The following is a 16,280-nucleotide window of genomic DNA, read 5'->3' as shown; positions in this document are numbered from 1 at the left end:
TAGGGTTAATACTCCTGTGTCCATGACAAGACCAACTGGAGTTGGTCCCCGTGTGCTGCATGGCGGCTGCCCACTGCCCCTAGCTACACAGCTAGGATGGGTTAAATGCAGAGAAGAATTTCCCCACAGGGATCAATAAAGTATATCAAACACAAACAAAAAAACCGTAAGTATTCATAGCCATAGTAGGTCAAAGGCTGGCCTGTTCTAAATATCCTGTGCTTGGAAAAAGAAAAAAGTCTGCTTTTTGGGAGAAAACACCCACCCCTTTCAGGTTTGCTGACTACAGCCCTGCTATAGACCCACACCAGTCTTCACTGGGCACTAAAGTGAAGACAATAGATGTCTATAATTGAGTAATAGTAGAATCTAAACACTTCTTTAACTTAAGGTGATATGAGTTTCCTCAAATGTTTCTGCTCAGCTGTTTGCCCCATCAGTATTGGCTATGGATGCGCAGATATCAGTATCGGTCCGATACTGTCCTCATGTACTCGTACTCGTAAAAACAACTCCGATACAACCGCATCCGATACCCGACCAGACAATTCCAGCGGAAATTGTGAAAAGCGAGTGGCGCTTTTCTTCGTGTTTCGTATGTGAAGAGGGGGAGATGGAGCCGGAGCGACGCCCGAGAAACAGACGAACACGTCGATGTTTCATTTGTCCAGAACCAGAAATGACAGTTACAAGCATGTGTAACTGGGACGAGTGTAGACAGCCCGGGCCCGGGCACGGTGCGTCAGGTGGGCGGGGCAGAGTGGGTTTTTTTTACCTGTGACTGTTGCGTGTGGTTGCGTGCCAGCAGCCTCTGCTTCACTAATGCTTCAACAGGTAAAAACCAGTTCAATCCGTTTAAAAATCATTAAAAGAAATACCTCATTGTACCAGAGGCAATGCAACGCAACCATCCATCCACCCATTATCCAAACCGCTTATCCTGCTCTCATGGTCGCGGGGATGCTGGAGCCTATCCCAGCAGTCATTGGGCGGCAGGCGGGGAGACACTCTGGTCAGGCCGCCAGGCCACCACAGGGTCGCAACAGCCTCATGTTGTATATTTAATTTGTTACGGTCAGAAAGTGAGGTGCATCTGATGAAAATTTAAAAAATTTCAAAGTCACGACAGAACTGCAATGGTATTATGAAGTGCTCATATCGATACTCTGTATCAGCAAGTACCCAAACGGAAGTACTTGTACTTGGTCTGAAAAAATGTTGTAGCGGTGCATCACCAGCTATGAAACGGTATGGTGCAGCACTGAAACCAGTTGGTGTAGTATCAACACTTTTAAAAGGGTACTCTCTCTGCTAGATCAGGTAGATTCGTTGCTGAGATTTGATTCTTTATTCTGTCTTTCCTTCCAGGGGCCTCCTGGATCTCCTGGAGTACCTGGGCCAGCAGGAAAACCTGGAAAGTCTGGTGATGCCGGTACTCCTGTAAGTAAATCGACAACTAGAAGACTTAAGACATCTCACCACCAACCTGCAGTATGTCTTAGGATTTGTGCTGTGCTTTAACATTAACACTATTGTTTTCCATCGTTTCTAGGGAGCTGCCGGACCAAAGGGTGACAAGGGGGAGAGAGTGAGTAAATGCCAACATTTTTAGAGTTCTAAACTCTACTTTGTGAATAATCAGTAGATAAAGACCTTCAACTCAGCACTGTAGATCCACCATTTGAACAGCATTGAAAATATCAGCTTTGTGATACTTTCTGATCTAACATTCTCAGTTGGGGCAGTGTACAGGTTTAGAACAAACTTCTTGTAGCTGTGTACCAGTGAGGGATGTAGCATTTTCTAAATCTGAAAATCCTTCATTACAAATTCATGTTCACTACAAATCCTGACTTTCTGTGCCCAGGGTGACTTTGCTCCTCAGAACATGATGCGTTCTATAGCCAGACAAGTCTGCGAGCAGCTAGTAAATGGTGAGTTAAAAGCTAAGTACGGGTTAATGTTCTCTTTTGGGGCTATGTTCTTGTACAGTTAGGGGACCCAGAACCCCAAAAGAACAATGAATGATGCATCTTCCATGAGCTAGAGGTCTATTTTCTGAATCTTTCTTTTTTTACCCTGTGGTGTTGTAGCACAAATGAGTCGTGTCAACACAATACTCAACCAGATCCCCAACAGTGGTTACCGTAGCAACAGCCCAGGTCCACCAGGACCACCCGGATCTCCTGGTAGTCAGGGTCCCCGTGGAGAGCCTGGACAAGCAGGAAGAAATGGTTTCCCAGGAAGTTCCGGATTACCCGGGCAACAGGGAGAGAGAGGTATGTCCCTGTCAATCCAACATGCACGACATGTATGAAGCGTTTATTTGCCTAAATACTGAGAATGAGTAGAAAAACAACAAGTGACGAGATGAATGTGTGTCTAATATCATCTTGACAACATTTGCCCATGAAATTCGGTTCAAGTGTTTCTTCCGGACATGCCTTTGCTCCATTTGATTACTTTCGTAAATGATTTATTACTTTCGAGAATAGCCTCTCTCTCTAAGTAGAGCATGAAACTTCCAGGAATCAGTTCATACTGAGTAAGAAACTTCATTTAGAAAGAGAGAGGGAGGCTTTTCCTTTTGAGTTTACCAGCTGCAGCACACATCACAATGCATTTTGTACTGAAAGTACAATAAATGGACCAGGGGGTGGACAGTTGTTAGAAATACCCCCTCCTGAGGGGCAAAGGGACAGCAAAACCTCAGGCACAGTAGTATGCTGGGGACGGATCCAGATATACAACAGACAGTAGAGTATAGCTTTTCTTCTAAACAAAGGTCTCATTTACAGAAGTTTTCTTGGGTCCATCTTCTGCTTGCCTAAACTGGGCCTGTGCTTTGTATTCCCACAGTTAGGGAAGCAAAGTTCTTACACACAAAATGTACATATTGCAAAATACACAATGAAACATTAATTTCATGTCAAATTTACCTTGCGTTCAGTGAGAGAAAGACGACCAGAGAGACATCCTGGAAGTCGCTAACATGTTACCTAACAAGGGAAACCAGAACTAAAACCAGCCACAGTCTTGACACAAAGCATCAGATTCTGCTGCCTGATCCTTGTTTCTCTCTAGAAATAATAATGCTAAGTGTTGATGCATCATCCTTTACTTTGTCTGAAAGTAATTCTCTCTGTGTCTTTCAGGCCCTGCAGGTGAGAAGGGTGACCGAGGACCCGCAGGAGTTGGACAGCGAGGACAAAGGGGACCACCTGGTACGTCTGATCAATATTAGTGCAAAATGCTGAAGTAGAAGGAAGGGTGAACAGTTCTCGGGCTAAACCCATCACCACTCGGGTCAGGACTGTAACATTTAGTAGTCATAGCTGTCACCAAGTTTCTGATATTCATTAGCTGAATGTGGTACCCAAACAACACTTAGCACATAATGAGGAAGTAGCAGTAGCAGTATAAGTATTAGTAGTAAGAGAAGAAAAAAAAAAAAAGGCATTGCCTTGAAGTAGAAATAGCAGTAGCGGAGGTTTTGTAGCAGTAGTAGTAGCTCAAGAGGATATTCTTCTGTTGCTGAAACCTCTTAGTAAAAGCAGAGCACAATACAGATGCCACTCACACCACAGAGAGCATTGCTGACATCCAGAAACATGCAGTAAGTAACCAACAGAGTTTGAGCTCATGGAGGACCACACAACACAGATGGCTCAAGTTCAGTTCTGATGTGCTCATTCTCAGGCCTCATCACATTGTCACTGTGCTTTGTCGTGCGGCTATCAACGCCCCTTCCAACCATGCTAACATCCCCCATGAGGTCTGCATATCTTCTCCTTCTCTGGTAGACTCATGATAAAAGATAGCGCTCTCTCCTTTGACTTTTAAGTGTAACTGAATGCTATGATCGCTAGACTACACTAGAAGATGATCAATTTGGTTGTCAAGTAAAATGGCACAAGTCCTGTAATAACGTGACAGTGTGGTGCAGATAGGACAAACGTTTCAATATTGACAGGAATTTGAAACTGAAGCTCCTTCCACAGCTTCTTCCTAGTAGATCGGCAGTTCAGTTTGATGTCAAGGCCAACTGACTTTGTGGACAGGATGAAGTCACAGACGTGGGCTTTGCCGCTGCTACTCTAGACTTTAAATCTGCTCTGGCATCATTAGCTTGTTTTGACCATGTATGTTTTCTTCTGGCTCAGATCGATCTCACTTAGAATATATAAAAGCTAAACGTACTGCGGGAGTCTTGGTCTACATATGTAGTACACAACCATCTTCTACCGCTGGCCATAGAATAACCTCACTGGAGCAGTTTGGGTCTTGATTACCTGGCAAAGCAATTAAGGGCATGTCAGTGGCAGCGCTCTAGGGAGAGGAATGCATTAGTTATTCCTTAGTTATTCAAGCCCCGCCATCACACATTTCCATCACATGGGAGTAAAACTGGCAACCTTGCCAATACAAGTTAGTATCTATAATCCTTATGGTAGTAATACCTCAGAGAATCAGCAGACTCTCATGAAGCCTTCAAGAAATCAGCCCATAAAACAATGACTTCATCCTGCAAGGGCCACAGAGAGCCCACGTAATCCTACAACCACCCTATCCTGCTGGAACATGTCAGGATGTGGCAACAGGCTCTGGGAAAGACCATTCTAGAAGGTGGTGCGTATAGCATTAGCAAAGGCCCACAAGTTCAAACCGGGGAACGTCTGGAAGCTGGAGTGTGGGAGTGGGAACTGTCTCAGATTAGAGATGGTTGCGTTATTGTCGTCATGGAGAGTTGGCGTGCATACACCTTCCTCTCGCTGCCTCATTCATAACACACTCAGAGACTGGACAGAGGACGCAGATGAGCTCGGATGAAACTGAGGGGAATCACAGAAAGTTGAATCAGTTCATCTGGAACAATGTTGGCATAACAACCATCAGTTTCATATGCAAATTGCTGTGACCATTAACTAAAGTTTCACTGGCAATGTGCACTATTCATGGAGGATTTGGGAATGGTAGCAAGTGTAGTTAATGGTCACGGCAATTTGCATATGAAACTGAGCGTTGTTTTGGGTTATGCCACTGTATTGTTTATAAGGGTGGGGGTACCTGCAGTCACTGTATTGTTTATAAGGGTGGGGGTACCTGCAGTCACTGTATGGTTTATAAGGGTGGGATACCTGCAGTCAGTTGAGACTGATGAGGTCACTTAGATCAGTGTTTCCCAACCCAGTCCTCAAGGAACCCCTATCCTGCAACCCTGAATAGGTACTTGTTTGTAGTTATTCAACTAATCAGCAATGAATTATGTCAGATGTTGCACACCTTGCATAATTAAGTGCTGTGAGATGATTGGTTGAGTAAGTACAAGCAGGGCTACCTATGCAAGGTTACAATGAAAATCTGCAGGACAGGGGGTCCTTGAGGACTGGGTTGAGAAACGCTGACTTAGATGATGATTAAACGTTGTGTCCAGATGAATTGACTCAGCTCTCTGGGATTCTCTACCTGGATTATTGAGCATCAAGACCATGAGGGAAACTTTTCAAGCCGGCTTGTCAATGTCTAGACTTAAAGGAGAGAGAAGGGTTGGGCAAATCCTAACTTCTCTTTTTTCCTTTTCTGGAATTTTACGGAATATTCCAAGTTTTATGGTGGAAATGGTGACCGGTTCTCACATTTGTGTAGTACAGTTCAAAATTAAATTGCAGGGTGATGATGAAGATGTCACAAATGTGTACTCAACTGATTGGTCATGGTCAGCAACCAAGGAAGTGAAGAAAGCAAACTGTCACCCACAGTTTGGGATATGTTTTTAGTTTTATTGGACAGTTAAAATCAATTACCAGCAATAACACAAATTATGTTATGATTATATAGTTGTGGTCCTTGACTTTTAAAACAGACAGCACTCTTCTTCTTTACACACAAGATGTGTGTCATCCAAAGATGAAATCAGCTTACTGTCAATGCTTGATTTTTATTTCATGCCCAATATTGTTTAGACGATAGAAGTCGGTCAGTGAGACTTTCCAATAACCAAAAATTCACAAATATGATTCCTGCAGTGACTACTGACATCATGTCTACTGATGGAAAGTCCCATCAAGGTGTCCTTGTGTCAGTTAAAGTTTTGACATGATCCATTTCACAGATGCTTCCATAAGGCAACAGTATGTAGGGAATGGAGTCAGCGAGCTTGTAAGAGGTTTGAGTCTTACTGAGGTTCACTCTACTGACGCCATGCATTTCAGGAAACTTATTTTACATGACCTGACAAGGGATAAACCAGACCCCCGGTTAGAGCTCGACCGCACCAAACACTTGGCCATTTTTCTTAATGAATGTCTGTCTGTCTTCTACCAGGCCCTCAAGGTGAAAGCAGGACGGGCCCACCAGGTCCTTCAGGCTCCTCTGGGGCACGTGGCCCTCCTGGGCGCCAGGGCTTTGCTGGAATCAGGGGACCACCCGGACCTCCTGGTTATTGTGACTCCTCCCAGTGTGTTGGTATTCCTTACAATGGACAAGGATACAGAGGTATGTGAAGCAAACCAGATGGGACAGTCTGATGAGGCAACAGTACAATGCGTAAACCCAAGGGTTTTACTTCAAAATGCCAGCTATGAACTTCAAGAAAAGCTTGAACCTGATGTTGGTATCTTAAATGAAATGGATTAATTAAAAGTCTGCTGAGGTAGTCCATCAGGTAAGCACTGAGATGTCTGTTATCGACTTCTAAATGAGCTCAATTTGGAGTGAAACCCTTCTTACAGAGATTTATAATAGCACAGAGAGGTATAATGCATACATTACACAGCAGATGATCCGCTGTGGCGACCCCTAATGGGAGCAGCCGGTAGTAGTAGTACAGGGGTATAATGCATGCACACACAGTGGGCTCACCATCACTGATCTTGATAGTCGAGTGTGATGTTGAAGTTTTTGTTGGCTTGTTGTGTTCTGTCTCTTTCTTTGACTTAACTGACACTTTCCATCCTCTTTGGCCTGTTTCAGGTTCGCCGTAGTAGACTTTCTGTCGCCTGTGCTGCTTTCACTTTGACTTCCCCCAAATCCAAAACCCCAAATCCTGTTTCTGACACACTCGCTCACGCGCACTAGAGCTGTATAAGGATAACCCACCAAAGGAAAACCATTAACAAACTATCTCGAAAACAACAACACAACAAAGAGGGACCGCTACTAACAACAACAACTTAGAGCCAAACACCAGCAGTGATGGCAACCAACCTAGTGGCCTGTTTGCATCTTGAAGCCAAAGAACGAACATAAAGACTTTTCTGTCCGATGGAGGAGCATGTACAAAAACAAATACTAACAAAGGCGGACATGTAAGAGAGAAACGACAGGTCCAACTGCCACAGCAACAACATCGAGTCCAACTCCAACAACAGCGGCACTGTTAACACTATTACTCCAGGTGACATCTGTATATAAACTAATTTGTGCCTTGTAAATGACGTTTGAATCATGTCCACTAAATTCAGCTTAACACCTTTAGTATTAAGCTTGTGCCCTGTAACACCGTCTCTGCTTTGCTGAATTAACGCATCCTTTTCTCCTCTTGCTCCTCACCAGGGAATTGTAGTTTCAGATCTGAGATCTTGCTCAGGGCCACATCAGACCACTTTTGCTTCACAGTGACCCCTGAGTTTTAGATTTCCACTTGTTTCCCGTTTCATTCACACAGCTTTTTCCACAAAGTACCTTTTCTTCTGCTGGCTTATTCTGCCAGTAAGAAGAAAACTTTCAGAAGGGTGTGTGTGTGTGTATATATACATATACACACACATATATATATACTGTATCTGTTAGTGAAAACTTCACAATGCAGTAACATCTGGGATCTCTGTGCTGGTGGTAGGACAAGTTGTACTTGATTGTTATATGGAGAGTTTCTTAACATCTGAGTGTTAACAAAAAACAAATTGCACTGAACTTTGTACAAGCCATCTTGTGTTATGTAGATTAGATCAGCTCAGCCCATTTTGTGTTACGTAGTGTAGATCAGCTCAGCCCATCTTGTGTTATGTAGTGTAGATCAGCTCAGCCCATCTTGTGTTACGTAGTGTAGATCAGCTCAGCCCATCTTGTGTTGTGTAGTGTAGATCAGCTCAGTCCATCTTGTGTTATGTAGTGTAGATCAGCTCAGTCCATCTTGTGTTATGTAGTGTAGATCAGCTCAGTCCATCTTGTGTTATGTAGTGTAGATCAGCTCAGAGCCTGAACACAGTCCTTAACCCGTTCTTCTTGTGCATGCTGAGACAAACTTTGCAAATTTGCCACTTATTGTCCAAATTGGCCCAAACCGCTATCTCCAAGCAGAGCCATACGCACCTGAGCCTGACACCTACATAGTCCCGATCCCAGAGGAGGACGAGGTCTCACAGTATCGACGTCGAAAGAGATCGCTATCAAGAAAGGCACCCAACAGGCTAGCATCATAAGACGGTCTTCTATCTTTGCTTTGTTCACATATGTCATCGTGGAGAAATATGCACATGTCAAACAAACAAAAAGGGGTCTGACACCTCTCCTTTATTTGGAAAATACCTTTACATGCATTAAACCGTATGAAAATGTTCATCTTGTGACGGAGGTTGGGGGGGTCTTTGCACAAAAGACGACCCGAAAAGAATCCATGGAAACTTGTGAGCTGTCTGTTTTTCCCTCTCGAGTCTTCTGCTTGTAAAATATTTGCATTCATTTTTCTTGTTGTGGAGCGGTGTTGAAAAGTGCACTGCTTAAGAAAGCTGGCGGCGGCATTGGGAGGCGAGACGTCGTCGTCGTCGTCGTGTTGGGACGTCGGACCAGAAAGTTCCTCCATTACCGTCCCAGTATACAGCCATGTTTCTCTCTGCATACGGTTCAGCTCTCCCTGACTTGTATAGCCTTGTTGGTTTTTTGTGTTCAGTTTGTCTCCCACGGAATTTCAGTTTCAGTAACGCAGTTAAACACAGCTTTCATTTTGTATCTCTAGATTTAATATTTATCAGTTTACTTTTATGCAGTCACAGCTGATTTTACCAAGGGTGGAATTGCATGTCTGTGGTGTATATTTAGTACTTGTTTTATGTTGTTTTAACCAGAATATAGTTGTTGTCATTGTTGTTATCAATATCGAATGCAGTTGGAAGCTGCGTGCAAGACTATGGATTTGGTACTGCTGCTTCACGGTTCAACTGCAGATTGTGAATTCCACAGCCTTATTTTCTTATTTATTTCTGAAACAGAAGAGGCATTTTTCAATAAAACTACTGAAAATTTGTACCAGTGTCATTTTGTGCGTCTCAGTGATTTTGCTTTTGTCATTGCATGTTGGGTTTGGGAAGAACGGGAAAACGCAGTCGACAAGAAACCAAGAGTTCTTCTGCCCTTTCTCCCCCTCTTTCTCCCCCTTTCCCACTACCGTCCCCCAAAAACGTGGCCTCTGGCCTTACGTACTCTAACGTGGTGAGTTCACTCACCTTTTACGATGTTCAGCTGCTTCAGGATGTGGAGGTGTGTTGACAAGAATAAATGAGCAGCAGAGTAGAGTGGGGGGGGGGGGTGGTGCTTCATCACAGCATCCGATAGCTTCTCCCAGGAAGTGTCTTTCCTAGTGAGAACGAGCCAACTTGGTCAGACCGGTCTGCTCGCCGCCGTCTCCTCGTCGGATACTTTTCCCCTGAATCACTGTCATAAACACAAGAGCCCATCACTACACACAAACACACACCAGACTGACCACCCTCTCGCCACCACAACATGGAAACACCTCGTCATCTCAGTGCAGCAGCCACAAGCAGGACAGCATGGCAACGTTCCACTGAGGAGTTTCGTGCCGTGATCATGGAAGCCTTGGACACGAGGGAATGTCTTCAGGAGGGAATGTCTTCAGGAGGGAATGTCTTCAGGAGGGAATGTCTTCAGGAGACACTTGGGTGCTGCTGCAGCGCTCCTGTGCCCCGCCACAGCAGGGACGTAACCATAAAACGTTCCCTGCAGCTCAGAGCAGCAAGCTGGTGTTACCAAATGAAGAGAAGGTTGCTCGGGAACCAACACCGAGCATAATTCCTCATAAGCCTCCCACAATCCTCTTCCACTCCTGAGGATGGAAAGGCCATGTATGACGGTGTATTTTGGGCCTTCGCAACACCAAGAAAGTACACGTCTTTATGGCGGTTGTGTTGCAGTTGCAGCAAAAGTGCTTTTTAATAAACTAGTTGCGACGTTGAACGGGACTCCTTTAAACGGCGCCGCCTGGGGGTTCGTGGCGGTACCTACAGGGCGGCGGCCACGCTGCTGGTTCAGCACATCACTGTTGTGTTTCTCACCGTGTCGGTGTGTTGTCGTTGCAGTTCGTGGGGTTTGCTGTGGACCGTCAGTAAGCCCACGGTGTGAGTCTTGGCCTTTCCGCCGTGTGCGACTGCCCTGGGTTTTGTGAAGGAGTAAATAACAGTTCTCTGAAGAGGGTTTATTAAATCAAGATTTAAGCGAGAGGATTCTGATTTTCCTGCCACAAATTTAGTTATAACACGCGGCGGAGCCTTGAGAATACATTCATGAATTACCAACAACAAAAAAAAAAGAGAGAGAAAATGAAGCTCTGCAGAAAAATGTCAGCTCTGGTGTTTCTCATCAGCGAACTCCTGTGAGCTAATTGGAAAGGGATGACTCGGACAGAACGGCCTTGTTCCTCGGAGGGCCGTTCTTATCAACAACTTTGAAGTTGCTCCCTGGACCGTGCAAAAGACTGCCGAGGAGATACAATCTGAGATGGTGGCAAAATTCAAACCACATTCTCCCATGCCGAGATGTCTCGGGTCATTTATTTCTCTCCCGGCGAACGAGCGAAGGTCACCGGGTATGAAACCAGTCTACCGCATTTCCCTTGATCCCGCCTCGGAGAACTTCACAACGAGACATCGTATAGGAACCTCGGCTTGTACCTTGTCACTCGACACTGGTTCCGTGGAAGACGATGCCGTCATTCCTGCGTGTTGCAGACACGGCGAGAGGGTCTGACAGGAGCTGTGTGTTGCTGACAGCAGAGTCCCACCGCCTGCCTGCCCGCCCGCCCGCCCGCCTGCCTACCGGCCTGCCTGCCGGCTGTAGGCTCAGCCTGCACACGTCGCTGTCTTGGCAGTGCCAGAGATGCTCACAGGCCATTACTGGACAGCGTCTGCAAGACATCCAGCTTGGAAAGCTGCTGCCTGCCTGTCTGAGAGAGAGAGACAGACAGAGACAGACAGAGAGAGAGAGACAGACAGAGACAGACAGAGAGGGAGAGACGGGGAGAGACAGAGAGGGAGAGACGGGGAGAGACAGAGAGGGCGAGACAGAGAGGGAGAGACGGGGAGAGACAGAGAGGGAGAGACGGGGAGAGACAGAGAGGGCGAGACAGAGAGGGAGAGACAGAGAGGGAGAGACGGGGAGAGAGGGAGAGACGGGGAGAGACAGAGAGGGAGAGACGGGGAGAGACAGAGAGGGCGAGACAGAGAGGGAGAGACGGGGAGAGACAGAGAGGGAGAGACGGGGAGAGACAGAGAGGGAGAGACGGGGAGAGACAGAGAGGGCGAGACAGAGAGGGAGAGACGGGGAGAGACAGAGAGGGAGAGACGGGGAGAGACAGAGAGGGAGAGACAGAGGGAGAGACGGGGAGAGACAGAGAGGGAGAGACGGGGAGAGACAGAGAGGGCGAGACGGGGAGAGACAGAGAGGGAGAGACAGAGAGGGCGAGACAGAGAGGGAGAGACAGAGAGGGAGAGACAGAGGGAGAGACGGGGAGAGACAGAGAGGGAGAGACGGGGAGAGACAGAGAGGGAGAGACAGGGAGAGACAGAGAGGGAGAGACAGAGAGGGCGAGACAGAGAGGGAGAGACAGAGAGGGAGAGACGGGGAGAAAGAGAGACAGAGAGGGAGAGACGGGGAGAGACAGAGAGGGAGAGACAGAGAGGGAGAGACAGAGAGGGAGAGACAGAGGGAGAGACGGGGAGAGACAGAGAGGGAGAGACGGGGAGAGACAGAGAGGGAGAGACGGGGAGAGACAGAGAGGGAGAGACGGGGAGAGACAGAGAGGGAGAGACAGAGAGGGCGAGACAGAGAGGGAGAGACAGAGAGGGAGAGACAGAGAGGGAGAGACGGGGAGAAAGAGAGACAGAGAGGGAGAGACGGGGAGAGACAGAGAGGGAGAGACAGAGAGGGAGAGACAGAGAGGGAGAGACAGAGAGGGCGAGACAGAGAGGGAGAGACAGAGAGGGAGAGACGGGGAGAGACAGAGAGGGAGAGACAGAGAGGGAGAGACAGAGAGGGAGAGACAGAGAGGGAGAGACAGAGAGGGAGAGACAGGGAGAAAGAGAGACAGAGAGGGAGAGAGAGTTAAGAGTTTGCGTGCCTACTTCTCACCCTTGCTGAACAGTCAAACACTGTGGTGAAGCCTCGTTTGTCAAACAGGCGGCCTCTGATTGATGGCACACGGGTGCTGAACAAACACTAAATCTGGAAGACGGCGTGTGTTTGTAAAGAAAGGCGGTGTTTTCATTTAAACACAGCAGTCTTCCTTCAAGTTGTCCCGCCGCCACAGAAGACACAATTTTACCAGGACACGTAGGAAAACGTTTTTTCCCCCATACCGATCAATCAAACCAATCGACCACACCGCGCTGCAGCCGGGGGGGGGGGGGGGGGTTGGTGTTTCTGGACTAACCCTGAGATGTTGGCCGAGAGCCGTTTTTGGTGGGGTGCAGCAAAGTGTTTACACGTCTCTGCTAAAAACTCATCCTCCATCTTGGTTTTTGAGGCTCTTGGCAGAAGTGTAAACTCAAGAGTGTTTGCCTGGCCAGGCATGACTTCATGGAAAGAGATGGCGGAGGTCTGGCGGAGGCGGTGACTTGCTCGGCTTGAGGTATTCCACCTTCACACTCTCCCGGGTTATTTGCTGCGGCCGAGTAGCCTGCCTACTCCCAACAGTACACACCGCATGCTAACACACCTACCTACACACTGGTCAGCAAGGCCTGTGTGCAGCATGCAGCTTGGTGCCACCACACCATCCTCAGTCAACCAGATGATTCAACAGCAAGCGAGTACGGCGCACGCAACCTGTATCTCCATGGTAACCAAATAACTAAATCCCCATGGTAACCAGTTAAAGTCACAATTTTCTGCAGTGTTTTGAGAGTGTAGAGATCATACACCAGTATTCAGTTCACGTACTTCCAACACAAAATAAGCTTTGTACAGCATACTTACGCCTGCTGAATTGTGATTGCTGTGATGTCCGCCATCTTGGCCAACAAATTTTGACTGGCAGGAGACTGTCTTGTCCGTCTCCCTGGTAACCACACAAAGTCACCATTTTGTCCTGGAATAAGGTCCAGTCGATTCATTAGCTGTTTTGGTGACGATAACATATATCCTGACATTTTTACCCTGTATTTGTCTGTACTGCCAACATTTCAATCTAGCACACTAAACACGGGGCGGCACGGTGGCGCAGTGGTTAGTACAGTCGCCTCACAGCAAGAAGGTCCTGGGTTCGAGCCCCGGGGTAGTCCAACCTTGGGGGTCGTCTTGGGTCGTCCTCTGTGTGGAGTTTGCATGTTCTCCCCATGTCTGTGTGGGTTTCCTCCGGGGGCTCCGGTTTCCTCCCACAGTCCCAAGACATGTAGGTCAGGTGACTTGGCCGGACTAAATTGGTAGAGGCTAGTTCCCTTCGATGCAGAGAACGGAAATGGAGTAGAGAACGGTCAACTGAGCATGCGCGAAATGACTCTACCACGCCTCCACACGCCCCGCGTAGCATCCAGGTGCTAGGATTCTAGGAAGACCGTCCCCTACTCTGCGTCTGATTAGCTAACTTTAACCCTAACCCCGCCCTAACCCCAACCCTAACCTACCCAAACAACGGAGGCAACGAGTACTTGCGCATGCTCAGTTGACCGTTCTCTGCATCGATGGGAACTAGCCTCTACTGTACTAAATTGTCCCTAGGTGCAAGTGTGTGTGTGTGTGTGTCGGCCCTGTGTGATGGCTTGGCGGCCTGTCCAGGGTGTCTCCCTGCCTGCTGCCCAATGACTGCTGGGATAGGCTCCAGCATCCCCGCGACCCTGAGAGCAGGAGAAGCAGTGCGGACAGTGGATGGATGGATACTAAAAGCGGCCACTACAGCGAATGTACTATGTACTATGTACAGGTACCATAGTATGGGTATTCAGACACAGTCAAGAGTATTTAGTGAAGTGGTGGGAAATCTGAACGGGAAGTGGTCTCGGTGGCGCTGGTGAAAGCACATGTTTACATCCAGACTGCTTGTTGTGAGTACACTGAACACTGTCCTGGAAGCAGAACATCACACGTGTGCAGCGGCTTGTTTGTGCGACAGGAAACGGACAATATTACTGGTGTGTAGGTCACTTTCTTATGAAGGGACTTCAAGCGAAGGCCAGTGTCACGCCGGGTCAGCAGACTGGGATGTGTGTGGTAAAACAGGAACTACAGACAACATTAACAACTGACATGAACTGCCCTTGTAAACACATACAAACATTTCCCGGGGAAATAAGTGTTATCTGCTGTTTGCTGTGCAGTTTAAGTTACACGGGACCAAAAGGACGGCGGTGTGCGTGTGTGTGTGTTGGGCTTAATAAGAGAAAGGCTGTAATACTGAAGACAGTCCTAACACTTGACAGGTTGTGTATGCTCTGTCTCTCTGAATTCATTTGTATTTCTGTTTCCACACGAAAAAAACCAGAATGACTTGTTTATCAAGAATAAAACAAACGATAAGGATCTAGACACCAACCACAGGACGGGGAGGGTCAGGACGTCACACAGCAGACCAGCAGAAGCTCACTGCTAGTCCATGTTGAACCACAGGATGGGGAGGGTCAGGACGTCTCGCAGCAGACCAACAGAAGCTCACTGCTAGTCCATGTTGAACAACAGGATGGGGAGGGTCAGGACGTCCCGCAGCAGACCAGCAGAAGCTCACTGCTAGTCCATGCTGAACAACGGGATGGGGAGGGTCAGGACGTCTCGCAGCAGACCAGCAGAAGCTCACTGCTAGTCCATGTTGAACCACAGGATGGGGAGGGTCAGGACGTCCCGCAGCAGACCAGCAGAAGCTCACTGCTAGTCCATGTTGAACCACAGGACGGGGAGGGTCAGGACGTCACACGGCAGACCAGCAGAAGCTCACTGCTAGTCCATGTTGAACCACAGGACGGGGAGGGCCAGGACGTCACACGGCAGACCAGCAGAAGCTCACTGCTAGTCCATGCTGAACAACAGGATGGGGAGGGTCAGGACGTCTCGCAGCAGACCAGCAGAAGCTCACTGCTAGTCCATGTTGAACCACAGGATGGGGAGGGTCAGGACGTCCCGCAGCAGACCAGCAGAAGCTCACTGCTAGTCCATGTTGAACCACAGGACGGGGAGGGCCAGGACGTCACACGGCAGACCAGCAGAAGCTCACTGCTAGTCCATGTTGAACCACAGGACGGGGAGGGTCAGGACGTCACACGGCAGACCAGCAGAAGCTCACTGCTAGTCCATGTTGAAGGCAGAGGACGAGTCCCAATGGAGCAGCAGCGTTGTACAAGTCTCCCACCGAGTCCTTCTTCAGGGAAATATGGTTCAAACCACCCCAACAGCATCCATACCACCAGGGACCAGTCTTGAGCCTGCGCTGTGAGGACAAACACCACCAGAAACATAAAAACGTGTAAATAACCACAACCGAATTGTGTTATACGCGATGTTGAAACAGGAAATAAGTGATCACAGACGGCATCAAAGGCAGAAGAAAGTTGGCTTGTTAACATTGCTGCTGATGATGTGAGCTTATCTTCAGCCGGCCGAGCTGAAGTGGAGGAGCATCAGCCAGGTTTGTGAAGGTCTATGTCGTGCTGGACTGTCAGCTGACTGAGCCAGCACCTCACAGCCTTCTTTCACCACTTCCGTCGATTGGATATTTTAGAGCCCTGACCTGCTGTTGGCTCGAGGACTTTTGAGTGGTGGTGGGCTGTTTGACTTACACACAAATGGCCAACAAAATTACAACTCTTGAGAAACTTAAAACTAGCACGGCACATACCATCACACCTTCTTCAAATGCACCTTTCTCCCTTGCCCAACCCATCCAAGTCTAATTTGTCTCAAGAGCTTTACACCATCTCCTCCTCTTCATCAGGTACTGAAGTGGATTTACCAGGTGGAATCCAAATTCGTACTTGGATTTCATATTTGGATAAATTTGGGCGGCACAGTGGCCCAGTGGTTAGCACTGTTGCCTCACAGCAAGCAGGTCCTAGGTTCGAACC

At 47.7% G+C, this 16,280-nt stretch overlaps 1 protein-coding gene across 3 annotated transcripts in view; it reads left to right on the top strand.

The window, feature by feature from the left end:
• The window catches only part of col12a1b (collagen, type XII, alpha 1b), a 153,053-nt gene extending 143,809 nt beyond the window's left edge, over nt 1–9,244 (top strand). For 2 of the 3 annotated variants that reach the window (XM_056294898.1, XM_056294895.1), the window contains 7 exons: nt 1,369–1,440; nt 1,553–1,588; nt 1,868–1,934; nt 2,094–2,279; nt 3,156–3,224; nt 6,325–6,495; nt 8,302–9,244. In XM_056294898.1, the coding sequence (XP_056150873.1) occupies nt 1,369–1,440; nt 1,553–1,588; nt 1,868–1,934; nt 2,094–2,279; nt 3,156–3,224; nt 6,325–6,495; nt 8,302–8,423 (723 nt within the window). In that variant the 3' untranslated portion in view covers nt 8,424–9,244. Of the gene's footprint in view, nt 1–1,368; nt 1,441–1,552; nt 1,589–1,867; nt 1,935–2,093; nt 2,280–3,155; nt 3,225–6,324; nt 6,496–6,972 lie in introns of all 3 variants that reach the window. The other variant, XM_056294896.1, reaches the window with a different exon arrangement.
• The last annotated feature ends 7,036 nt before the right edge of the window (nt 9,245–16,280 follow it).

This window comes from Lampris incognitus, chromosome 15 (assembly GCF_029633865.1).
Source record: "Lampris incognitus isolate fLamInc1 chromosome 15, fLamInc1.hap2, whole genome shotgun sequence".
In the NCBI taxonomy this organism is placed as follows: Eukaryota; Metazoa; Chordata; class Actinopteri; order Lampriformes; family Lampridae; genus Lampris; species Lampris incognitus.
The sequence above is the reverse complement of the archived record's forward strand: the minus strand, read 5'-3'. Positions and strand labels throughout refer to the sequence as shown.